Below are 27,963 nucleotides of genomic sequence, written 5' to 3'. Positions count from 1 at the left end.
AAAATGGAAACAAATCCATTATTCTATAAGCATGAACACAGAAGGACAAAGTGAAAGGATAAAAAAGTACCAAGCAATGCACTGATGAGGCATAAGAGGCAAACTGTGAAGAAAAAAAATCAGCGCGATGAAACTGTCCACGTGTCCTAAAAAAGATAGCTTTCTCCCAAAGTTCAATTCAAACTGATTTTTAAATAATCTTTTGTTTTTGCTGCTCGCAGCAATTATCTATAACGCAATACAACACCAGCAAGAAGTCCAGTAAATGTTTAGTTGTTCGGTATGGACCTGTGGGAATCTTCAATGACCACCTAAGTGAAAGTATGGCAGTAATGAGATCCAGTGCCTTTAACCCAACAACCGTACAGGCTGTTTCCTCCTCTTCAGTTTACTTCAAAACTTTCCACTTGCTGGTGCTGTGGACCATACAAGCTCAACATGTACCTGTAAGACAGGAGTTCCTCCTCCTGACCGTGACCACGTGCATTTCTTTAACCATTGGATGAACTATTTATGTTGGCCTCACACATGTTCAGACAGAAATGAGAAGCAGTCTTTTCCAGAGCACAAGGGAGCAGAACTTTCCTTCAGAAAAGCATGAATCCAATGTGGGAAGGGACAATAGGAGCTAACTCACCACGACAGCGCGATGAAGGGCATGGGCCATGTTTTACAATCTCATGGGGTTTCTCTGTCAGTCAATGGAGAGAAAGCTGAATACGATTAGCTCCCATGATGCATGAGGGGGAGTGGGATTGGGGTGTGAGAGGCCACACTTTAGATTTGCTAAATTCAAAGCAGACGATTTTGTCAGAAGTTTGTTTTAAGTTGTCATCAGGAGAATTCCACCATGAAGACCTGCTTCACCAACCTATTTTAGCTTCTGCATGCTTTTAGTCTGTTTATCCATCCAGTGCCCTTTGTACCACCTTAACATGTTTAGGTGAAAGCACTCCGTACCTCAACCTTACAGCACCTGCTTTTTAAGGTCAGACACTTCATTTCAAGGTACAACAATAGTTTGTAATGTCCCTCTATCAGTTGCCATTGTCAGAGTTCCCGCTCTGCTGTCCATCAGTCCTGCCGAAGGTAGCTGGGTATGGAGTAGTTAAACATGAGAAAATCCAGCTTGTAGAGCTGGTAGAGCTGGACTTGTTGCTGAGTGCTGATATTGCTGAAGAACTGAGCTGCCATGGCATCTGTGGTGCGTGTTGACTTAGCGTAGCTTGGGAAGCGAAGAGAGTCGCCAACACCCACTATCTGCAGCAGGTAGTTTGCGTCCTCCTCAAGCGTCTCGTACTTGCCCACCATGTCATAATGGATGTGACACGGGTGACAAAGCTGGTAGACCGTCTGCCAGTGTTCGTTGAGCGGGCCATCACGTCGTGTGGCAGGGTCCACAAGGTACTCAGTGAATTCTTTAAACTTGACATCAGCACCATTCAGCAGGGCCTCTTGCGTGGCGTTCTTGCGGTAGCGTCTAACGATGCGGGTGCCAAAACGCTTGTGGAAAGATGAGTTGTACTTAAGAGTAAACTTGTTTCGGTAGGCAGAAACTAGCCTTTCAAAGGGCTCACGAACAAAAAGGAACTTGAGGTAGTTCTTAAGCCGGTGGTTGATTTCAGCAATGCTGTACTGATTCAGTGTCTTCAGGTTTGAAGGAACATGGGCTTCATTTGATGGGATTTCCATTGGATCACTGCAAATAAACAGCACAAGAAGTCAGAACTAGTGGAAAAAATGAGTGAAAGGATGGAGTTTAGAAACAACAACGACTGGTGCCAGTCATAAATTAGACAAACATCAAAAATATTAGGCAATGTAAATCAATGATTATTTTTGCAGTGCAAGGGCAGGAAGACAGTCATATGGGTTGAGTGAGTTCAGAGGGGGACTGTTGCAGAGGTGGAAAAGATGTTTTTGTGCCATGAGGTTTTGGTTTTGATAGCTTGCAGCCTGTTTATCATTTGGTTGTAATTATTATTTTACCTATACCTAATATCTAGGACAGCTATCAAGATAAACCTTTGACACACAACTGATATTCATTCTTCAACAATGACTAGCTCCTATGATAGACTTTACTGACCTGTATTTGCCTCGGCCTGTGAGCACCATCATTACACGTTTCCAGTTGGTACAGGCAACCTTCGGGACGTAGCAGTAGATGAGTTCGTGGTCCTCATCCACAACGAGATGTTTAAGGTCTCCTGGTGTAAGGACCCTCCGCTTACGGCTGGATGCACTGTTGACCCGACACGAGTCCACTACCTGATCCCTCCGGGCCTGGTGAAAGACAGCAGCTCCTGACAACTCCAGCTGCAAAAAGAATGGCAAGGTCATGAATACAAGTGTTGGAAAAGATAAGGATGATGAGATCCGTCTATCTTTGAAACAACCAGTAGTATTAGGACAATCACAGTTTACTGTAAAAACAATTTATTAAAAAGTCTGAGCTCATAGATCAAAAGTGGAATCGATATTCTCAAATTCTCAGATATAGTTGCCTATGGAAGGAATTCAAAAAAGCAGCTGGAAAGCTGTTTGTGTGAAAGGCAAGATGTTTTCATGAACCTCTTCCTTTGTGGTAGCTTCTCATTTCCCGATGAATTCGGCCGTTGTTTTTACAGCTCGGTCCCAGTACAAAGCTCAGCCTTAGTGGCACACGTCTTCAGACTGTAAGCAAAGTCAACTGGATTAAAAATGTAAACCTTTTAAAACATGTCCCTGAGTGTGCAAGTGATCCCTATCAGAAAATTGATTAGCCTTCATTCATCTATCAGATGACAGCGGACAAAGGCAGCTGTGGGATGTCTCTCACACCCAGTGGTGGTGCCAAGATTCAATTTCATAGTACGGACAGATCCCCCAATCCCCCAACTCTGCATGTTTAGCCTATTACAAACTAGAATCTTTATTATCCCCTTATATGCACAGTGCATACAGGATTCTGGCTGTCGACGCCACTGCTCACACCTGCACTATGCCATTATCTAGTGTGAAAACACAGTAGTGCACCAGAGATAAAATATTGTGGGTGAATGTGAACCGCTTCTTTCAATAAGCTCCATTATTGAGCTGTGACACCCAATCACAGATCAGAGGTGTGCTCTGTCTTTATACTGTATCTAGGGAAAATCAATATGGTGCAGACGTGATGGGAAGAAGCATTTCCTCCTGGGAATTCACATATTTACCACACAACAGACCTCATTAATAATGTAAAGATATCCTTGATGGGTTCAAGTCACCCTTTGATGGCTCCTCCTGTCATTGTGAAGCAGAAGTCACCAAACGTTAGACTCACTCATATCAGTCGTGTGCTGGGTTAAGACCATCAGACAGGTTTTACTCTACTATCATAACTTCACAAAGACTGAGTAATCTCATTAAAAAATCTTATAAAATTGTATACATATGATGATTAAATAACTTCAAATGTTGTTTATATGCCTAATCACCAGCTGTAACTTAGCATTCCTATTGTTTTGAACATGGTAATGTGGTGGTTCTCAAACTGGAGGACGTGACATTAGGACACGAGGGGGTCCTTGCTGAACATTGAGCATGAAAAATAGAAAAATATTTTTTCCTTTGCACATTTGATTAGAATTTTATAAGTTTTGAAGAACAATAGTCATAACTTTTTCTAAAAAGGTAAAAAAAAATTTTTTAAATTGTGTTGCGATGGGGGGCCTGAAATCTCTCCTCCGCAACAGCAAACGTTTGAGTACCACTGCTCTAAAGTAAGGGTCAAAAAGTAAAGTGAACTCATGGTTTCCTTTCTTTTTGTAAATGGCTGCATGGTGGAGCTATTGGTATGTGACAATGAACAATTGAAGTTTGAAACATGTTAGCTGTTGTCTTTTTCTACAATCTAAATTAATGTCATGGCCCATTCAATTGTAATTCGCCCATCTAGGCGTCAGGATGTTGTCTTAACCCAGAGTGGTCTGAAATAAGATCCAACACCTGTCACCATTGCTGACAATGTAGCTGTCAGCATGTTTTCAGTGTAGTTCTTGGTTTGACTTTTCATTGCCAAAATGTTCCCTCTCAAAATCTTATAACACACTATGTTACTATTGCAATTTTCAAACTTTAGTTGCTTTCATCACAGACATGCACAATGGCCTTTTATAGCTCAAGGAGGACATACAAATTCTGTTCTGTGGACCAGCGGAGAGTGTAACCACCTTAGAACTGATATTAAAGACCAGGCTTGATAAACAAGCTGTAACTCATCCCCAGCACCCAGCTCTACTATGTCAAAACATAAGATATAGAACGACTGTACATAAACCTCAGTGGGGCCCATAATAACAAAGTGATTCCTCATGATCTTCGAGTTGTGGTAGCAAGATCTTATTTTGTAATTTCCAGTGTATTGAGTAAACATGTACCCCAAAGCTCAATCTACTCCAAATGGATCCAAAGCTATGGTCTGGTGGCTCCAGAGAGCATTAGAAAGATTGAAACTAATTGTAAATACAGCCTCTACACTTTCAGCCAAACTTTAGAATGAAGGTTATATACAGAAACACATTTCTGTACACAACAGTTCCCCTCACACTAAATGATCATTTCCGTGCACTAGTGTTGGTTCTTGCAGGGCTCTGACTATATAATACTGAATGTGAATAATTTAATATCCTTCTCCTTTGCCTCTAGGATTATACAGTTAGCTTTCCCTAAGTCCTCATTTAAAATAAAAGAATACTTAATGTCGACTCAATCCCCCTCAATGTTGGATGTCCTGCTGTGTGAAGTTAATAGTTGGATCAGGAATGCCTTTGTTCTGACCTTACCCTGTTTTTTTCAACACTATTTGGTCAAAACATCAAAGTCACCAAATTGAGCTAGCATGCAGTGAACAGTAGCTTTTTGTTGTTAAAAATCTGTTCTTTTACAATCTGAGTTGTAAATTCCAACTAAACTGGGGAACCAACAAGGAACCAAAGAGAAAAAGAGGGGATGTTATGGTCATTATGTGAGCTGCTGCACTTTTCTTTCATCCTATCTCGGAGCAGCTCAGCCGGATCTCTTCTGTGATTTTGTTGAAAGGCTGAGAAGATAAGGTCGATACAGTTCTGATTGAGGTTAGCGACCTCTACCATGTCAAGCTTTTCCCATGGGATAGCAGACAGTGTTATGCACTTATTTGTTTGCACATTCCGTCCTAATAACCCCAGAGGTGTGACCCCGTGGGGCTAAAACAAGTAGCATGTCAGAGAATACAGTCATAAAAAAGCAGCTATAAAACTAGTTGATAGCTTTGCATGATTGGCTCAACTTAGCTCACTCCCTTCTGAATGGTCAGAGCCCCGTTCAGGCCTAAAGCCTGAGCTCAGCAGTTTTGCTTGCAGGTATGAATAAATATTGCGTAAAATAAGGAATTCAATAGGAAGGTGTGACAGATACAACCGAGGAGACATTTCAAAATGATAAAACACTCATGCAAACAGCGATTCAAATAAAACTGTGAAAGTAACTGTCAGCAGTGGCTAAAACAAGGCCAAAACTCATCGGCGGTGGGTGACTGCTCTCTATATCACTGCACATTTGGTTGAAATGTATGAGCGATGCGGTGATGACAGCAGTGGGAGGTGATGGTGTTATTCATAAGTCTATTGCTTATTTGTCACAGGTGTATCATTCCGTTTCAAATGTTGTCATGAGTATAGAATACAACAAAGATCTGTGTAATTCATTTCCGTGGCAGCGGCAGTGATGAATTGCTTCATCCTGATCTGCTGATGCTTGCACAAAGGACAGGGAGGGCGGACAGGGGAAGGAGAGAAAGGATTACTCAGAAATAGAAGAGGGAACAGTAGAGTGATGAGTAAAGCGAGGTACTCTCATAGGATTTTTTTTCATCTGAGGAGATGTTTCACGATCAAGCGACTTCAACTGCTCGGTAAAGTCTGGAAAATAATCTTATGTGATAGCGATTAGCCATGCTTGAGATATTTTGACGTTTTGCCACTGAACTCGGATGAAATTGTAGTTTTCAACTTAGAAATACCGAGTTCCGAGGTGCCTGGAACGCAGCATTAAATGTTTCTCAGTCATCTTGCTTCGTGATTGGCTACAAATAATTCCACGTCATAAATCACAGAGTCATGAGTTGGGAATTGACGGCTTTACCCACACATGAGTTTTGGTTGTAAATATATAACAGGTTTAATGTTTACGTTCTTCGGCACCAGGCCGTTTCAGAGCTGATTATCAGGACAAATTCACTCTCAACAAACCTCAGACCACAGGCTAATCTTACAGGATAATCTTATAAAACTCAAAACAATCTGGAGTTTGCCGTCCTTGGTCGGGAAGGAGGAAATTGGCACAAAAACAACCCAATCTTTGTTGATCTATCCTGCTTTACAGTAGGCCTAGGGTTGGGGTCAATTACATTTTTCAGTTATATTCTGGTCTCGGGCATGTCTTGGTCTCGGATAGTGTGGTCTTGAACACAACACTAGGTGTGACTATGAATGACGGTTGGGTTCAACCATAACTGGAGGTGCTTGACTTGTTTCTGCGTGGGTATAAAACAGAGGTAAATCATTAGGCAATAAAGTTACATTGTGTAATGTTTGGGAATGTGTGTTAGAAAGTGTGAGGTAGAAAGAAATAACAGTACTTTACCAGATCAGGGAAATCCTCAGTGTACTGAAGTAATAGTTCTTCAGTACACTGTAGAATTCTGACATCATCACTCTAGAAAGTGAAATTAAATAAAATTTTTTGAATGTGTTTAAGCCCTCAAAAACACAATCATTTGGCTGTAAATGAAATAATAATAAAAATGAGGTGCCTTACAATAGGGTCCTACGCACTGTTGTGCTCGGGCCCTAATTAATCAATTACTGAGCTTGAAATAAATAACATAATAAAAGTTAACCTTCCTCTTGATTTAGCTTTCTGTTAGCATCTCTTATGATAAATGGTCCTAAATCAGCTGTAAAATACACTAAAAACAAATATCTATCATCTCATTTATTTCCTATCTATTGGTTACCTTTTTAGGCTTCCTAATCAATGAAAATATAGGTTTAAATATTTTTGGTGTGGCATCTATACCCCTCAATTTATATTTTAAATGATAAAATGTGGGAAAGCTTGATATGAAACGTAATTAATAATTGTTAACTACATATGTGGAGAACTGTACATGCGATTACAATTAGAATGAGTAGGCCTACTTGTTTGAATGCATGAACTGATTGTCCACCAAAGGAAATGAGGTTTCCCTAATGCAGGAACTCTAAGAACTCTATAGGTTCTACTGTATATACAGTACACATATTGGGTTGAATGGAGTCTCTGTATTGGCAGGTTTAATAAATGTGATTGGGTTTTTTTTTGTCAGGACTGTGCTGTGACTCCTGCCGTTAGAAAATTGTGATGAGCTGCAGCACCAAGCTACCCTGATCATAAAAATACGTCTATATCAAAGATTAAAGGATTACATTGCTCCAGTCAAATGCTTACACCAGTAAGTGATCTCAGATTACTTGAAGCCCTTGTGTTCAGTTTTGCTGAGCTGTTACTGCAGTCAGCTGTTAAAATGTCATAATATCTGCTTCTGTAAGTGACACAAACATGATAGGCTTTACAGACGTATGACGAACGGAGTGCATTTAGTGTGGACTTTAGGTTTCCACGGTTACACACAATGTTTGGTGGGAGGCACACGAATGTAAAGGTAACTTTCAAAAGAAAACACTACATGGCCTGAGCGCCACAGAGTACACACACCCTTAGGCTACAAACAGAGGTGAGAGGCGGCACCAGTGAGGGCAAGGCAGCAAATATTTGCCCTGGGGCCTTTTGAGGGAGAAGGTGTTCCTGACTAAGATGGAAACTGTTGAAAATCCATTTAAAATATCAGAGCTGATATTTTCATTTGTGCTTTGAATGTGAGGTATGGAAAAGTTCAGGTTGAGGAAGTTGAGGAAAAGCTTTAGAATTTGTAAACTGGAATGAGAGCAGGAAGAAGGCAGTATAAAACATGGATGGATGGAAAATATCTTAAGTAAACAGGTCTAAATGTCACATATTTTTAGTCTGAGCAGTCTGCACCTTGTTTTCCATTTTTTTGCAATGTCAGCTAAAGAAAAATCAACAGGATCCACCAAAGCAGCTCTCTTTCTCAAACCCTGAGCGGTTAGCGTTTCTGCATCAGACTGGAATTGATGAAGCAGCAATGTAGCAGAACTGTACAAAACACCCTCAATTTCAGCCTGTGAACAGCAACAAACTACTGTAACAGACGAGCCAGGCTTAGGGTTTATGCACTAGATGACTCATCGAGGATATTACCTTTACGTTGAGTCATTATTCAGAAGCACAGAGAAACATCCCTGTCTCTATGACAGTCTGACCACCATTTCTCTACCAAGGAAAATGTCTCAGAACACATGTACTCGTTTTCTATAATGACACTTTAATAGCTTCCGTCAGTCAGATCTAAAGAAAAACCGCAGTGGGAGCGACTGCAGTCATCTGCAATGGAATCATTAAAATAAACTCAGTCAAAAATGAAGAACAGAAGCAAAATAAGACATTAATCCTGTATTTTATTGTTTTTTTTAAAACAGTTGTGTTTAAAATGTCCTTGCATTTATTAAGAACAGTTATTCATGCCTTACATTAATCACTACAAGTATAATAGAGCAATTCAACATCGCAGCCACGCACTGCATTGTGGGGTGGGGTCGAAGGTGAATACCACACTGTTACAGCTTTCTACAATGACAGACACTAGACATTTATGGAATATTGATGATTTACGTGCTGGTAAGTGCAGCAGTTAAAGTGTGCCTAAGGACTTACACCCCCTCACTTCTCCACATCTGTATAACAGACATTAAAAAAAAAAACTTTTTTCTTTGCTCAGGTGCTTTGAGACCTGAGTAAAGTTTAACGTTTTGTTGTTCGCACATCAGAATTTGAGCAACCAGATACAGTAACTCATCAAAGTGAGTAAACTCATTAGGACACATTACGACAGAAATGAAACTTTGACATACGTTAGTTATGATTGTTAAGTTTGAAGATTTTGTGAGGCAAACGTTAATGAACAAAAATTAGACGCAAACTGATAACACAATAAAAGGGAGATCCACCATCATGGAAGCCCTCTATGTGTGTTTCTCAAAGTGTGGTCCATGGACTGCTGGTGGTCTTACCCCATTTCATGTGAATCTCAAACTGCCTTTAACACGGATAACTCATATAACGCTTGAGTCTCCAAGCGCTTTACACTCTCAGTCACATTCACCCATTACACACCTTTTTCTTGACGTGCTACCTTAAATGGGTAAAGCTGTTAGCCTCCAATGGAAAGTGATGCTTTAATATATATCATAGCATGACTCGATTCCACTGCTTATGGCCAGCGACCTACTGTATCACTCTAGTGAAATCTTCAACTCCAAAAACACAACATTTTGGGCCCAAAAAAGACCTCCCCTGCCTTGGAACAACATTGGGTCTTCTTTCACACCTGTGCATCTGTCTCTGCATGGTGGGGACACATTGGCCACGTTTACATGGGAGCTTTAATTCCTCTTTAAAGTGGAATAAAAGTGAATTCCTCTTTAACCTGACCTTGTAAACACGTAATTCCTAATGCTAATTTAATTCCGATTTAAAGTTAATTCTGAATTAGGTGGCTGGTTTATTCCGTTTTTAATTATTAATTAGATTCCACTTTCTTGTAAACACTTAAGTTGGTTAAAGCCGCTTTAAGATCATTCATATCATTTTGCGCATGTGCAACTTGAGGCGATGATGTGCTGGCGGTGACATAATCCAAGATGGCGGCGGCCCGGACTCCAACCTAGACTATTTAATAAGAGCCTTAAAAGACATACAATGAAAAGAGTGGATAGACGGAGGCATAAACATGTGGACTTTCACACGGACTTATTAAACACACACGGACCTCGGTAAACACGGTAAACAGAACAGGCTCATCCGGATGGCTGGCGCTAGGACCCGGAGTAAATACGTCCCCATACTGCATTCACAGGCTATAATATCAACAGTTTATCATTTTACCAGTTGTTAGAACTACTATCTTTACCAGGGAGCAAAATAAAGGTGAAAACAGTTCTCATGTGTGGTGTTCTGTGTTATAGCCGACAATAAAAAGTTTGTTGTGTGTTTTTCCTGATAGACGTGATACGTCATGTTCTCCCCCTGTCCAATCAGAGCCTTCCCAGCACCCAGAGCTAAAGCGGAATTATCTAAAGCCAAACAAACCAGTTTTCCATGTAAACCTCATTCGAGAATTACCTTTTCCATGTAAACACGAAGCAGAACACGTTAATTCCAAATGATTATATTCGGTATAAATAATTCAGAATTAAAAAACATCATGTTACAGTGGCCGTTGTCGTGGCTGTTATCCGTAATGACCAAGATGCAGAGAAACAACCTGTAATCCTCACCTGAACCATGAACCCCTCCCCTATCTGAGTACATAACCGCTCTAACACAAATGTCAGATGATCGGTCTCAAACACTTGATGACTTTTAATCAATACAACCCCGTGAACCTGCTGTCAAATTAAAGATTTTGTCACTTTGAGGAGAACATGCCTGACGACACCTCTCCCGCTGAATTACAATCCATTTCTTCTCACTGCCCACCATTATTCATCCACCTCTTTATTCACCTTTGTCTGTTTATATGAACAACAAGGGGATCCCTCGAATCGCCCACAGCTTAACAGGTGGCGGACACAAAGACACCAGCTTAATAAAAAAATTACTCCATGATCATGTATATTGGCTTAAGATAGGTGAAGATATAGAAAATTACATATGAAAATGCCCAATATGCAACCAAAGTAATTATTTGGGAAAAAAAATAGTACTAAAGACCTAAATTAAACAAGGGCTGAATGTTTTAATGAGAAATTGAGGTTGAGCTTGATTGAGTCAAGCCCCCTTTATCAGCCATGTAGGTGTGTAACTTTGTCAGCCTTCTTGGTGGAAGGTTCTGGGTCACAGTTGGGTCCTATTTGCCACCAGTTCTGCACTCTATGCCCGCCGTGGCTTCTAGGTCAGTGAGGGGGTTCAGTCAAAAGTTCTGATGTCCTAAAGTGGAAGCTCTGCATCTGCCCAGAATAGTTTTTCCTGGTCCTCTAATTAGACCGTTGGCTGGTTCTCTTTAGTTTACGGCACACGCTGTTTACTTTACAAAGTATAAAATGATCGACTTTTAAAAACATGAAGTTGAAGAAGTTCAAGAAAATTGTGGCTAAGAATAAGAGTTGTGGTGATTTCCTAGGAAAGAACGGTCAGGCGTCACAGTAAAGGTTGTCTGATTTGTTGAAAGTTCAGGTGACTTGTTCATATTTTGAGGAACGGTGTTCAGATTGGTCCAGTTGTGGTGCCGGTTTGAACAAATACCATCAGAGAGGGAGAGGATGAGTGAGCAACAAGACTTTCCACAGGAACACAATGAGTGTGGGATATAATGTGTTTAAAGCTACATTTCACTTTACGGTTTAAATCTTCTGACACTTCTGTAAGGTTCCTTCTTGTATTGTTATGGAAATGAACACATTACACTAATACACAAATACCTGTATCTGTAATGAGGAAGCTGGATAGTAAAACATTTTAGGCCTAAATAAGAAAAAGTAGAGCGAAACAAATATGCATATAGTAGAATCAAAGAAGAGACCTCTTCAAGAATTAACTTTTACATATGAAATTCCCAAAATGAATCCAAAAACATGATTTATTTGATAAAATAATTAAATACATTTAGATTTCAAGTCTACGTATAAGAGCAATTTAAACAATAATACGGTGCCCTCATGTATAATAGTAAATTACTACTCACACTGTGGGTCCTGTTCTCCGGTCTGGACTTAAAGCACTTATTTACGCGGCTGCAGTTACGCTTCTCTCTCCTGTGCGTATTCTCCGGTCCAGGCTCCTGACACGCCCACCGCACGTAAATTGACCAAAAGCGCGTAGTCTGTAAATAAAGGAGGTCTGAAGCCAAGGAGGCGGACTGGGCCATGATGTCATTTTTTTTTGGAACATGGAGTTCTACTAACGCTTGTAAATGTCACTGAAATCCGTGAAAATGATAAAGTTCACTTTTAATTTGAAACGCCTTCGTTGATAAACAATGTAACAGGTTGATTTGATCAGATTATTGATCAGATTACTGCAGGGTGAAGATCGGACACATTTTTCTGTCTGAGCTACAAATAAAATCTCTGTTCTTTCCCTCAGACTAACGACAGATGAACGTTTGTTTGTGTGAAAAGCCTGATTTTATGAACTTCTTACATTCCTGCATTCAGAAATGATCAGCGCACATCATCATCATCTGCCATCAATGTTTCACTTGTTATTTACTCTTGTAGTGTGATCAAACTGTGGCTTTTCGTTATACACAGTGTTAAAATAATTGAAGATCAGCCTGACGTCTGTCAGAGTTTCATTCACCACGGTACACAGATCACACATCAACACTGCGACGCTGCTCCCACCATCCTCCCAGGACAAGGAGTAAGAGTAGGAGTAAAGCTGGTAAATGTGCACATAATAGAAATGCTGATGGTCAATCATTTGGCGTGTTTGTGTAACTCCTCCCACCCCCCGTGACAGCGTGACAGTGTTACTTTGGATAGATTCTTTCTGGGCGTCTCTTCTGCAGTAATATGAGCAGGGGTTTAAAATAACACCCGCCAAATGCAGGTAAAATGAACTTTGGCGGGTAACATTGTAGAGTTACTAGCCATTTTGGCTGGTGAAGAATGACACAAATACAACTGCATCTGTTTGAATCGGCAGATAGCAGAAACGAGGCAACACGTTATTGTTGCCAGATTGGGCTGTTTTCTGCCAAAAAATTTGAGGGTTTTTGCGTGTGTTTAGATTTTGAAATGTAATGTGTATCTGGCAACTGGGTTGCAAGCAGTTACGTGACTCTGCTCGACCAATTAGAAAGTCTATCTTGCGCTACCTGGAAGTGGCGGACACACACAAAATACGCTTTGGATTTTGTTGCTACATGTAGGTGAACTTCAGTTAATGATAAAACTGTAGTGAAAAACCATGAAAGTGATCTAATTAATTAAGTGATGACTCATAGGAGCTGACTGCCAAACGCCGACTACGGCGATTAAGCTGCTCAATATGTGAAACGGAGCAAAGTGGTAAGTCACTGCTTAGCGTTGGCATCAGCCGGTCCTATAGTGATCACTTGTTTATGCCAACCTTCTCATTTTCCTTTCAATCATGTCAATAATTATATTAGTAATCATGTTCAATGTGGAGTTATCATTAAATTATGTTGTGGTGTGTTTTCAGCAAAACATTGTGCTTAATGGTTCCAATGCACTTTGCACTTTAAACGCAAGCTGCTATTTTGATATTTATATTGAATATATGCTAATATTTAGATGATTCAATTATATAGTTAACTGTATTGAGAATTATTTAATAATATGAGAATCATGAAATGAAATTTATTGTACAATATTTGGCCAATATATAGAATATAATGTATTTATAATACAACTTGTATTATTTAAGGAATTGTGTACACAGATAAATATTTGTATTACATGGTCCTGTTCTCTGCACTGGCCAGGTAATTGATGGTGAACTATGGAAAGGCATTAAGCCCACTGTATCCATGAGAACCTGTAATTTACAGAGTCTTCCAGTACGGAACCCCACCTCCTGCTTAATCCGGGCGGTAGGAGGCTCTTGTAGTACATGAACTCATGCTCTCACACACACACACACACGACCTACTTCTGGACTCTAAATCCCTGCCTGGGTCAATGAACTGTTAATTTGTGTGTGAATTAAATTGACAATTTGAACATTTGAGCATCACGGATCCAAGGAATTATTATTTGACTTTTCTTTATTAGTATTGTAATCTTGAATAATTCGTTTTCTAAGTGTTTTATATTTTGATTTAAAACAGGGTTCTCAGGAACTTAATATTCTTTATAGTTATCATACTTGACACTGTACATATGCACTGAATGGTTAATCAAAATACTGTTTGATGTTATTACATGTCTTTTGTCTGTTTCACATAATACATAGTACCTTTAAAAGCAATTTGTTTGTTTCTGCTCCTCTCTCCTTGAGCTGTACTTAGTGTATAGCTTTACTAGTCTAAAATTATACTTAAATACTTATGATTTCACTATCACTTTACTTTGCCTAATAATCTAAAAATCATATGTGTTACATAATCGTACATTTCCCATGAACACCATATTGTGACGTGTCATACAACAATTAGCTACGTGCTTACGTTATTGTTATGGTTTGGTATCAGAAGACAAATGGAACGGAGCAAAACAAACAATAGGAGCTGAAATTAAGTTGTAAAGTTAGTTAAGAAAAGCCTAACGTGGAGATATTTATCGTAAAAAAGGAATTCTGCTGCCAACACAGGGGAAAATGAAGATGAAAGAGGATCTGAAAAGAAGAAGAAATTGAGGAGTTTTATTACTAAATGGATGTCGGGTCATGAGCGGTTGGTATTCCAACATTTATTCACCTTTAAAATGTGCACTATACAGTTTGTGGGGAGTGGGATTTGTTTACATTTGAAGAGCATGCATGTTAGTAAAACATGTTTTCTCTACAGTACATGTAATTCTTAGTACAGGTTACTTCTTTCTAACTTCAAATAGTGTTCCAGGGATCCAGTTAAGTTTGTTTATTAAGTTATGAGAATATATTTTATAAAAGTACACACTTTTATACCGACACACCCAAAGTTCCATATTGCACCTTTCAGGCATTGTTAGAACATTGTTAAATGTTAACGTTTTAACCATTTTAATGTATTTCTGCAATCAACTTAAAAAAAAAAAACTATTAAAAAAACATGAATGCTTAAATCTATTCTGTGGCACTCATAATGTAGTTTATTTTCACTGGAAAAAAATGTGGCTGGTGGAAAATCTGGTTGGCTGGTAACTCGCCATGCTGGCTGGTGATCTAAAAAGTTCATTTAAAGCCCTGATTATGAGTGAGATTATGTGTGTGGCTTAAATTGTAACTGAGTCCAAACTTCTCAGGGCGCTGCACTTATTCTAGGTTCAGAAGCGCGTAAGAGGAAAAATCACCGGAAGAATCCGCGTAAGGAATAGAGAGAATAGAGCGTAGCCTGAAACTGCGCTGCTGCACTGCTTTTTTTGATGAAACGGGAGAATAGATCCTACAGGGAATCTTTTGGATTAAAGAAACCAGTCACAAACATCTGGTATTTAACTATATCATTCTTTTCCCAGTTATTTTTACAAGTTCATGCCATGGAACCATTGGAGGTTATGACAGGGCAAACTTGGCCTGTGTGTCTTTAGTTTGAAACATGTGCCACACGTGTGGTTCAAAGAGAATCCTGGGAACTGAAAAGTGGAGGGAGGAGCGTGTCCTGAACGCTAGGACAGGGAAATCTGTTCACTTAGAGCAGATTACACACGACCGCACTGATACATGTTTACAGTTAGTACAGCCTGAGTGTGGCTGTACATCTGTGGACCTGAGTGTAGGGCATGCATGCATGCATGGCTGCAGACATTTCCTGTGTGTGTATCAGGGGTATAATTATACACAGTAGAACTACAGACAACATAATGATAAGGTGCCTAACTTTCCCCTCAGAGTTTCTCCAATGAGCTCTCTTTTCTTTGATGTCTGTGTGACAGGCTCTAACTCTCATAGAGCTATATTCAGAGGAAGAATGACAAGGCTTTAAAGATCTTTTGCCTCCACAAGTTTTTTAAATTCTTGTACATTTTAAAGGTGCTCAGGTTGATCCCTGACAAAGACACACAGTAAGACACATAGATCAATAAATCAAATGAATTTCTCCTAAAAAACGGGACAGTTTACTTACAAACTAATGTTGAAGGTAGAAATTGCTGCTCGCAAGTTTGTTTTTGACTCCATCACAAACATTTCATTGTGGGAGTGTTTTTACTTCATTCTTACTGTGATTTGTTGTGGTTCATTGCCAGACAAAGAAGACAGTGATGAGCATTTAGTTAGATTTTAACGTTCCCACGAAAACATCAATTTTGGTCGAGAATTTCCGTGGAAGTTACATTATCAACATCTGCCAACTTTCAATCCGTAAAAACAGCTCAAATGTTGCTTTGTCAGTGTTTTTGAGTTCACACTGGGGTGCAGTTTAAAAATGATAGGGATCATCATCGACAGCTTTAACTTTTCCTCAATAGGTTTTTATTTATCGTTGCCATAAAGAATTTTGTCCCACCGGCAGTGATTGAAATTTAAATCTCTACAAGACCTTTATGACAAAAACATGAGAACCAGCAGGTAGGAATGAGTCAGGATTTGTTGAAGGATGCAAAAAGTTTTCCCTCCTGTCATGATGTATATTAAAGGATTTGGGAACTTCTACAGCTCAGTAGTGGAAAAAGGAGATTAAACTGTCCAGAGCTGAATTTTGCTGAGGAGTGAAAGAAGGTCATCCAGCCTTTAGAGAAGAACTCTGACCAAGGATTGTATTTTTACAGCATGTGATGTAAATAGATTATTTTCCAATGGCCAGATCCAACCTTGCTCTTACCAGAGGAAGAAAGCATACACTGTAACATGAACAATACCACATGAACCTCTAACAGGTACCACCATAACTCCAACAATATCTTACTGTCTGGAAACAAACAGATACATGTTACCCATTCTTCCTTATATGTGACTGCAGTGATCATTTAATCAGTTCTACGTGTGTCTACTTACCAATAAAACACATGCCCTCTGAATCCTAACGCTAAATATCCTCCACAAAATGTCTTTTTAACAATAGTACACAATCCAAGGTGGTTTAAAATAGTGCCGTAGGGTTTCCTATGAGTCAGTTGCTACAGTTAAACTATGGTATTGTAACTCCACTGCCTTTTTCTGTAGCTGACCTCTAACCACTGATATATAAATAGCTTTACTGTTTACACCAGGGTAGACTCACATTGTATTTAGTACATTCCTAAAGACAGAGCTGGGGGACACTTGTTTTAAACAACCTGGTTGACATTTCACAAACCTTTAGGTTACAAAACAGTGGTCGTATAAACCTTTATTTTAAAAACTGGATGTTTTTATATTGAAAGAAATACATCTTTGAAACAATCAGTTTGAGAAACATGACATTGTTACCTCACATACACAGTACTTGGGGTGATCCTGAATAGGGATCGACCAATAAGGGGTTTTAGGGCCGATGCCGATACCGATTTTTTTTCCATCAGCCCATGACTGATACGGACTGACCATTTTCTTGAGCCGATATTTGGAGCCGACACTACTTTTGCTCCCTCAGTTTACATCATAAAAATTACACAATGATGATAACAACTGGTACAAGTCTCAATTTAAAAAAAGGAATATTTAATGAAATTAACTAAGGTGAGGCAGAACGACACCAAGTAAAAAATATTTAACAAATAATAAAAACAGGGGATGTAGAACAAGTAAAAAATAGCATATAATAACATCTCATGATATTCTATGAAAGAGAACTGTTCATCCTTGTCCTGAAAATAGCTTTGACAAAAGTTGGCCTGACTGAAGATATATTTTATTAACAGGATTATTGAGTATAAACATATATAATTATAGTATTAAACACAAAAAGAAACCATGAATAATAGTCCATTCCAACACAACCCCAGAACATAAATTAACAGAGGAAAATAATGTCAATAATGTCAGATGCAACAAACTGTTCAAGTTTCTGTTCTAACTTGCATCAACATTAACAAGAATAAATATTCAAACATGTAGTAAACTGTTTCTCAAAGTTAAAAACTTCTCAGCTCAGCATTGACTGATTAAATCAGCCGGACCGATGAATTGGTCGATCACTAATCCTGAACCATGGTGCAACAAGAGGCTGAAAATCATGGCCAATGTGTAGAAATAGGATAGGAGATCATGACTGCTGGATAAAGTGCAAAGACATGGGAACATCAGGACTCTATGCTGCTTGCTCCTTGCTCTTGGCTGTTAAAAAGCAGTTCTTGCGTGTAAGTCAGGGGGGTGCTTTGACCCCACAGCTGTGCACGATGGTTGTCTGGTTTTGCCATATTTAATTGTTCTTACTGGTAATTTACTTTCCTGTTAAATGTCTGTTATCAAAATAATTGATAAAAAAAAATCCGTGTTTCTCTGAATAATCTCAGGTTTTTAAAAAAAAATCAGAGCAATTCCAACATTGCTGAAATGCAATGAAAGCATTTTTGTCGATATTTTTTATTATATTTTCATGCAATCAAGGCTTAGTTTTAGTTATCCTACCTATGTTTGCACTTTGTCTTTGTCTATATTATGGACTACAGTGCTGAGGTCTATACTGTAGCACCATGTGGACACACAGGGCAGTTGTAGAAAACCTGCAGTGGAAGTGTGGACAAAGTTTTTCAGTAGCAGCGATACCAACTGTAGCAATCCTAACCTCTAACTAGGGTTTAGGGTAACGAACGACACTTAATGACAGCCTTCATAACATATTACTAATGACACTAATGATAATGAATGACACTAATGATACTAATGACAGATGTCATGTCATAATAATGACAGCGTAATGTCATAAAACTTTAAGTAAAGTGTATAACAAATAACAATACTACCGTAAATAACAGGTGTTCAAGTAGTGACAATGAATGCGATTAGCCATAATAACTGTATATGATATTTACAATGTTCATACAAATGATTATGGGCGAAAGGAAAAGTTCCATTAGATGTTCAGAAGGCATGACCCTAATCAACATTGGATTTGTATTCCTGTCAGTCCAGTTTCTCACCAATCAGAATCCCTGCACAAACTACAGGACAATATCAAACACAACTCTTTCTGTTTCAGAGAAAACATCCTCAGATATAAGTGTTTCAGCTACTGTGTGTATTCCTGCAGTGTTCATTATGTAAAGTAAAGCCTATAGTATCAAATATCTATGAACAATGTATTTAATTGTGATAGAAAACAAAAGCCTACATATCTCAGTTGTCTCTATTGTAGAGTACAGAGCTTTAAACCTCTCAGTTTATCCTCCACAGACCCAAACAGAGCCTTCATCTCCTCTAAAGCCCATTGTCTCCATCACTTCACCAGATTCCTTCAATCCCTTCATATTCAGCTTCTACAGATAGACAGAGACACTAAAGTGTAAGCTTCCTCTTTTAAATCCCATTGTCTTTAAACCCAGACTGACTTAAGAAGCGTGCAGTGAACACACCCACACACACACACACACACACACACACCTAATCTGTATGTGTGATGGCAGCTTTAGATTCCTGCTGTGGGTGAAAGGTGTGATGTTTCTTTTAAGCTTGTGCCAGTCCCAGCTGTTGTGCTTCTGCACAATCTGTCCTACTCTGCCAAAACACAAGACACACAACTCTCTACCACACACACAAAGAATGCGCAGCAACCACAAAAAAAAAAGCTAACAAGTAGGCAGCGTTGGGCAGTAGTGGTATTACAAGTAGCGATGTTATTAGTTTGCCTATACATTTCTCTGTAGCGTGGTCGTTGCGTTGCTGTTTTCAACATCCAATAGATTTTTAGTAGGTAAGCTACCTTTGTGGCCAAATAGCGCGATAGCATCCACAGAAGCTACATTTTCCAAAGTACTGTATTTCTAAACCTTAAAGATGAACTAAATCCCAAACCCACATTTTTCTGCTGAATACGTATGTATTTGGGTATTAATTAGTGCTGTTGATTAATCCTAGTCCAACTTTTAACATTTTAGGAAAAATATTTAAATTTTGCGTATTTTGTTGTAAAATGTCAGCGTGACTGCCCTCTAAGGGTTTGTTATTCAACTGCTGGTTACAGAAGAACTAAACAAGCTACAAACAATTCTGTGGGTCTTTAAAAATCAGCTCTAAAACTGCTGGCACTGAGGGGGGGAGAAATTCTGAAAATGGCTGGCACTGAATGAGTTAAAGGCGATTCACCTGTGCAACATCATGTACCTATCATACTGCTGATGGTTGCCCTAGACTGCAGAGGCAGACACATGCATGTTCACCTTGTGAAACACCATGGTTGTACTTCTACAAGGTCATGTGGTTCATGGAGTTTTCACAGAACAGTTACACATTCCAATGTTGACAGTGCAACCCAAAAGGAAGCACTTCTAACCGCCCAAGATGTCCAACACTGATTTAAAGACACACATTCAGGTATTTCTACAAGTTAACACAACAATCATCAGCTAAGATTGTCATGACAACTGTATGTGTGTGTGTGTGTGTGCATGTTTACATTGTGAAAGCTGAAAAGTAAGACATTAATTCATTCTAAATGATAATTTGTTATCTGCGTGAAGATGGCAGTAGCACAGAATGAGGCTGATAAATATATTACTAAACAAAGACAGACAGTTCCGACACTACTTTATTAAGTCAAAAGAAAATAAACAGGTTACTTACGGCATTGAACATTACAATGAGGTAGATAAAAGAAACAAATAGAACTAAATACTGAATTACAGCATTATTTATCCCTAAACGATCAAATATCAACATAAACGACAGAAGACACACACACCACCTGTTTATTTTTGTGGTGATTATGTGAGTATGGAATTTAAGTATGTTTTCTGATCTGTGTGTATCACAGTTTAATTGATCACTAGGAAGCAATGACTTGGAATGGAGTTTGTAAAAATATTTATATACGTATACATAAAGTATAAATCTTTCATGTAGTTAAGCTACTTTGCTCATTTTATTGGAGCTTAGCTTAATACATTTTTCTGGTGGGTCGCTTCAGTGTTAGTGAAGCTTCATTTAATCTTCATAAATAACTCACTACATTTTCCAAGTAGTTTTCCCAACAAGCAAACAGGACTTAATAATCTGTGATCTATGCTATACGTCAAACCACAATGTTCTACCGGAGATATTCAAAGCTTGAACGTGTATTACATCTAACACTGTGGTCTCAGTACATCTCTTGTCTTTCTTTGTTTCTTCCATGCTATGTACATTATCATATGGACAATAGGCAATGTTTGAATAATTTGAAGAATGTGACTCTCATACAATTCATAAAACTTGGTTGTTTCCCAATATCATTCCAGCAGGTTTAACCAATCACTAGCAGAGTAATATGAGTAGCTATTTCCCTAAAAATGACTTTCCATTTGTCCCACATACAGTACAAACCTCACTGTGGGACAAATCAGAGCTTTTCTTTCCATCAGCCTCCGCTCTCATCTCTGATTCATCTTTGAAGTGTCAGCCTGGTCTCAGCTTGGTAATGATGGTGTCTACATGTCTCTCTGAGACAGACTGTGATTATAAGGAAGGAAATAAGATTTGTGTAAGGGGAAAAGATCATTTCAGTGTTCAGACGCCTGTCTACCTGGCTGTCTTTAGATGGTATTTCAATGTGTTTTCAGTGGCATTTAATCTATTTCTTTATCACACTTGTCATCGGTCTTTCATTTTGATTTAAGCTAAATCTCTGTTAGAGGTTAGAGGTGGGCAGATTACATCTGGAGATATTATTATGGCTGTGAGGCAGCATGGGGGAGACTTTATTAATTTTAATACAATATACCAAAGCCTATTAGACAACGTTGATATGCAGTTGTTCATGACATATAAAGCATGTGCTAATTTTTGCATGAATGTACGGTGAAAGGAGCTATACCAAGTTAGACAAACTTTCATGAACGAATGTTGTTGTATTTTCAATGTGTAACTTTGTTTGCTGCTCAGGTAGATTCAGTGTAGGTAGTAGTAACAGTGGTGCTACATGTCTCTGACAAAAATAGGAAGGTCTCATTCACAAACAGTCTATTGTACGTCTGTCAAGCACAGGCTGCAAGACAGATGATTTAAATTATTTTAAATTTTTCTTGCCTTGACAACGATTGTTACCTCCACCAAAGATGTACTTTCTGCACAGGTGTTTTTTCTATTTGTTTGTTTGTCTGTTAGCAGGATTACATCAAGGGGATATTCTACGAAGCAAGATTACCTCTTAATGCGCAAACTTCCGAGATTTTAATCGGTGTGTGCTGTCCTACGAAGCTTGCTAACGTCTTACGGAACTGAAACTCCATGGTAACTTAGGCGGAACGACTAGCCTGTTTGGGAGCAAGTTTTGTTCTGGCTCAGATCTGAGTGAGTACTAAAGTCCCGCCGAGCCTCCTGACCAATTAGTTCTCTTAGAAAGCAAGCTGGCCAATAAAAGGTGATGTGTGAACACATCACTGTTTGGATAATCTGACAGCTCAAAGAAGAGAGAATATTTAGACATTGATGCAATCCTTTCATTTACAGATGACATCCTATAGGAAATTTAGAGATTTTTTTAAGCCTGTGTGCATCGGGTGCTTTCACACCGATAAATTAATTAATGAATTCCTTCATTAATTCATGTATTCTGGGGTAATGCAAAGAGCCTCACTCCTGTAAGATAATATCAAATATAAATATATTCCAACTTATGACGTAGGCTGAACGCAGCGTCAGAAACAAAGACAAGGTAAAAGAAAGTGAAACTGATCTGTTTATGTGTATGTTTATTCTCCGTTTATAATCTCACTCATCAATTCCTGCATTGATTACGTTCTGCTTTCACTGCAGCATCACTGTTGTTTTTGATCTGAATTATGAATTTTAATTCTTCATATTTTTAAAGAATAATTCCTCAACTGTGACGTTCTACAGTTCCTCCGTGTGTGATTGGTCTGACGCTGTAATATCTACCTCCATAATTAGAGCGTGCCGTTAACCAGACTGAAATCAACACGCTTAACTCAGCGTGTTGTGATTGTGCTTCATAGGACAGCTTCTCTCTGACAGGGAATGTTTGGATAGGTGAGATTAATCCAGACTATTATTATCTAGCTTCGCAGCATAGGCCCCAAAAGTACTTAACGTATTTGACAAAAAAATCACATCTTGGTTCATAATTGAGTGATCTCAGAGAAACTTGGCTTTGTTTTCAGTAATCCTACTGAGTTTCATCCAAATCGGCTCCGGGTTGCACATTTGTTTGAGATTTTTCAAAGAAATGGGTGTGGCAAAACATTTGGACTTACGGTATAATTAATAATGGAATAAAAATAATAATGTAATTATTTTTCCAAGCCTTTAAAGTGTGAATGATCATGGTACCATGGTCAGGATCACTGAACTGCTAGTACCTGGCAAGAAGGTACTAGCAGAAGAAAGAGTAACTTAGTAATCCACAAGCACCCAGTCCGACCTGAGAAGCATGTATTCCTTGTGTGTGGGGCTTTAAAAGGCACACACACATCAGCGTTGATGTGCCGCACACTCACTCCATCATGGAGACCCTGGTGGATCTCTGCTACCAGGAGTCTGACAAACAGCTGAGGCATGTCTGTCCTTCCAGAGGGCGGAAGCGCTTTGTAAGTGAAGGGGACAGTGGTCACATCAAGAACTAGTGAGCAGAGGAAAAGGAGCAGCATCAGGAGGAAGAGGTCATGTTGGGTAATGTTGAAGAGAATTGTTTTTTTTGAAGAAGAAGAATATTGGGTATTGTTGGTATTGTTTGGGGTTAGTGCAGCTCTTCTTCCTCAGTCTGCGGGTGGACATGCTGGGTTGGAGTGTAAGGAAGTTGTCTTTTCCTTCATTTCACTCTTTGCCATGTTTTTTTTTTCTATTTTTTCCATGTAAAGTGCTTCAAATAATAATAATAATAATAATAATAATAATAATATATATATATATATATATATAAACAGATTTTTACCAACAGAGCATACTGTACAGAGAGCACTTAGTTAAAATAAATGAATCAAGACATTTTCTCATTTCTGCTGCAATTTATTTCAAGGTTATAGCACTTTGTGACACCTGGTTTAGTTTGTTCTGTTGTTGCTTTAAGAAGAGTGATTTCCTTTGTTCTGGTCTGAGTGGCCATGATGTTTACTTTAAAAGCCACAGTCAAAGCTAAAAAGTGTTTTTTTTAATGAATCATGCCATGCTCTTACAAAAATATGGATCTGGCATTTGGAGAGAAAATGACGTTGGCTGTTCTACCCTAAACATTCGAGTGCAGATGATTGTGAAGCGGTGATCTCAAAGTCAAAAGTGGAAATTTTCAAATTCATGCATTATTTGAAAAAGGTTCACCTCTGGTGGGTCCTTTTTTTAATTCATCTTGAAGACAACCAAAGTTTAAATAAACCTGTTTCATTCAGACGAAAAAAATATCAAATAAAAAAATCAATAAATGAAAGGCACACTGTGAGAAGTGGCCCATAGAGGAACAGAAAGAGAGCATTTGAGGACAGTTTGAGACAGTAGAGGACAGAAAGAGGCACAATGGAAGGAATGAACGGACAGTAAAGGTTAGGAAGGAAACAAGCTGGCAGGAACGTGATAAATACTGAGGAGAACAGTGATGAGGGAAGAAGTGCAACAGCCATCCAATCTATCACAATGATAGCATCACCTCTAGCACCATGCTCTGTCCTGCTCTGCTCTGACTGCAGCACACTATCAACCCACTCAGACACTGGCTTTGGCATTGGAAAACAAAAGCCTCTGTTTTCTACTTAGGTCTCTCAAATGTACATCTTAGCTTGGCCTGCTTCGGTGCTTCTAATCTCCAGAGTGTAAATTATGTCACTTTTTTCCAAAGTTTTTTCCATTAATGAATTGCTTCCTCGTCCTTGAGGCATCCATTGGTTTCAGCTCAGTCGAAATAACTCATTCATCACACAAGAGCTAAAGTTGTTTTGCTTTCAAGCAGAATTACATAATCAGTCATAGCTGAGCTAATAAATCATTCCGAGACAGTTCAGGTCACAATGGCATTTTAGGAAAAACATATCTACATATTTATTACAATGTGTTTACCAACAATGACTACATGTTAAAGCATGAGTCAGTTCATCTTCTTTGTCTTCATTCAAGTCAGATTGTGTCAAACATAAAACCGCCAACACTAAAACTTTCTCAGTTTATGTATATGAATTAAAGTCAATATTTTTTTACACTGAAAATATTCACTTTGTTAGAATATTTAATCAAAACCAACAAATAGGTAGAAATGTACCCTAACCTCAGAGACATTAACACTAATATACATGTACAACACACAGAGCACATAGAGGGTTCTAATCCCACTTTTTCTGAGCAGAGGTTGCATGTACTCCCGTTTTTAAAAAAAATATATATATATATTAATTCATCCATTTATAAACATGGACTTGTATTTCATTTTCTTTCACTCTGTTATAAAGACTCCCACACACATCATCTCCTGTCTCATTTCTATTAATGCCTGTCTATGACCAAACTAATTGAACCTGCCGACTCCTGTGAACCTGTCAACCTGTGCTGGTCACAGCTGCCTTCTGTCAGCACTAAGTTCACAACTCAACTTCAATGTCTCATCTCCCAGCATGAACAAACACAGAATTACTTCTGCCATTAGTTGCTACCATTAAGTTTGCTCTTTCCATGTTCCAGCAATGGACCTCAAAAAGAGAAAACCAATATATGCTGAGCTGAGCATCACTTGAACAAACATTAGCGTTGAAAAGCTGCTCATTACTTTGCCCGGTCACAGAGATGCAAACTATTTCTTAAACTATTTTAAGAATGTACCCTTACATCTTCGAATCTACAGCCACTGATCAATGACTTATTGAACGTCACTTGTCAAAAACACACACTAGTTAACAAGTGAGCTGCTAACTCTGATATGTTAACTAGTCAATCATAAATTAAGGCCTCTAGTTAACCACTGAGTAGTTCACTAGTGAAAGGCAACGTGCTAACTAATGAACACGTTCAAGCTTTTCTTGTGTGCCTTTGTAGTAAACTAGATGGACCCAACATGTTCACTAGTGAACTGGTAAAAGTAAGATACATACTAGTTAACCCATTTGCAGCAGCACTAGTAAATCACAAGTATCCAGAAAAATGAAAAAATTAACTCGCAGCACAGATATTTTACTAATCTTGCATTTTACAAGGTAACATATACAGGTACATCTCAAAAAATTAGAATATCGTGAAAATGTTCAATATTTTTGGTCACTCATTTCAGAAAGTCAAACCCATAGTACATGATATAGGCTCATGACACATAGTATGAAATATTTCAAGCCTTTATTTCTTGAAATTTTGATGATCATGGTTTACAGATAATGAAAACCCAAAATTTAGTGTCTCTGAAAATTAGAATATCACTTAAGATCAATAAAAAATTGTATTTTAAACAAAAATGTAAGGCTTCTGAAAGGTATGTTCATTTCCATTCACTCACTACTTGGTTGGACCTCCTTTTGCATGAATGACTGCATCGATGCTGCGTGGCATGGAGGTGGTCAACCTGTGGCACTGCTCATGGTTAATGGAAGCCCAGGTTGCTTTGATAGCAGCCTTCAGGTCATCTGCATCTTGACAATACCCCATATATCCTCTATGGGGTTCAGGTCAGGCCAGTTTGCTGGTCAATCAAGCACAGTAACACCATGGTCATTGAACCAGCTTTTGGTGCCCTTGGCAGTGTGGGCAGGTGCCAAGTCCTGCTGGAAAATGAAATCAGCATCTCCATAAAGCTTGTCAGCAGAAGCAAGCATGAAGTGCTCTAAAATTTCCTGGTAGATGGCTGTGTTGACTGTGCACATTTTGCATATCGTTTGGAAATCAAGGTCCCACAGTCTGGAGGAAGAGTGGAGAGGCTCAGAATCCATGTTGCTTGAAGTCCAGTGTGAAGTTTCCACAGTCTGTGATGATTTGGGATGCCATGTCATCTGCTGGTGTCGGTCCACTGTGTTTTCTGAAGTCCACAGTCAACACAGCTTGAAAAAAGGTACACTCAAATGTGTAGAGTCAGAAACACCAACAGCAGTAGACATGGTGAGTCTTACTAGTTGACATGCACAATCTGAATCTTCACTAGTTGACATGTAAATTCACAATGGACCCTAACTAATTTCCTGTTACTTGTTACCCCCAGGTAGCCCTCATGGACCATGTGAGGTCCCCTTTGGTTCTAAAATCTAAAATCTGATTTACTTCTTAAGATTCAAACTCACAACGATAAATACATATGGCAGATGTAGTTAGTACTTAGCAGAGTTAAATACTGATGATAAAGTTTTAGTATTCGATTAACCATCTTTAAATGTTTATTTTCAATAAAACATTGAGAAAATTTTTTTTTTTTTTGAGTGTTGCAAATCTGATGTATGGTCACTGGTATGTTATATATGTTATACATAAGATGTAGGGATGTTAACGATTCACTCAACTCCCGATACGATTCGAGTCACGATACTGGGTTCACGATACGATTCTCTCACGATTTATTTTACAAAATGGGACTGTAGAAAAATGATGACTGAAAAATATTCTTTTAATTTTTTGGGGAAAAAAACTATTAAAAAAAACTATAGTTTTCCTTTTATTTTTCGTTGTCAAAAGAATCCCTTGATAAACTATTCAAACAATGCAATTTAATTAAAAATAAATCTTGAATGAAATAAATAAAGGAATAATACAAATGAAGAAGAAGCCTATTAATTTTAAATTCTGGTTCTATAGTAAACAATGCAAAACTGCATGATAGTTCCTTTTCTTTTTAAAAGTGCAACTGAAAATGTTTTTTGTGCCGTTACAATTGGACTTAAAAAAACAAAAAAAAAAACAGTCATTTCACTGTATTTACGTCATATATTTGTTTGGACCAGCAGAGGGCGCTGGTAACCCAGTGGTCGGTTGGCATGCAGATATCTTGCAGTGAAGAAGAGATGCTATGCTAGCAGACAGAGCTAATAGAAAAATGTGACTTTTACAGATATTCACGTAATATTACAGATATTTTTTCGGTGCTAAAGGGGTAATGAATCATTTATTATGTTTAAAAGTAGATGGTGGCCAGAAAAAAAGTATTAGCAGATTCCG

The 27,963-nt window shown here is 38.5% G+C and overlaps 1 protein-coding gene across 2 annotated transcripts in view; it reads right to left on the bottom strand.

The window, feature by feature from the left end:
• Window positions 1-103: 103 nt before the first annotated feature.
• The window catches only part of chst11 (carbohydrate (chondroitin 4) sulfotransferase 11), a 122,871-nt gene continuing 95,011 nt past the window's right edge, over window positions 104-27,963 (bottom strand). For both annotated transcript variants that reach the window (XM_028451489.1, XM_028451490.1), the window contains exons 3-4: window positions 2,090-2,319; window positions 104-1,699 (exon numbers count right to left, since the gene is read on the bottom strand). In XM_028451489.1, the coding sequence (XP_028307290.1) occupies window positions 1,075-1,699; window positions 2,090-2,319 (855 nt within the window). In that variant the 3' untranslated portion in view covers window positions 104-1,074. The remainder of the gene's footprint in view (window positions 1,700-2,089; window positions 2,320-27,963) is intronic.

The sequence above is a fragment of the Gouania willdenowi genome, chromosome 6 (genome assembly GCF_900634775.1).
Source record: "Gouania willdenowi chromosome 6, fGouWil2.1, whole genome shotgun sequence".
Taxonomy (NCBI): Eukaryota; Metazoa; Chordata; class Actinopteri; order Blenniiformes; family Gobiesocidae; genus Gouania; species Gouania willdenowi.
The sequence above is the reverse complement of the archived record's forward strand: the minus strand, read 5'-3'. Positions and strand labels throughout refer to the sequence as shown.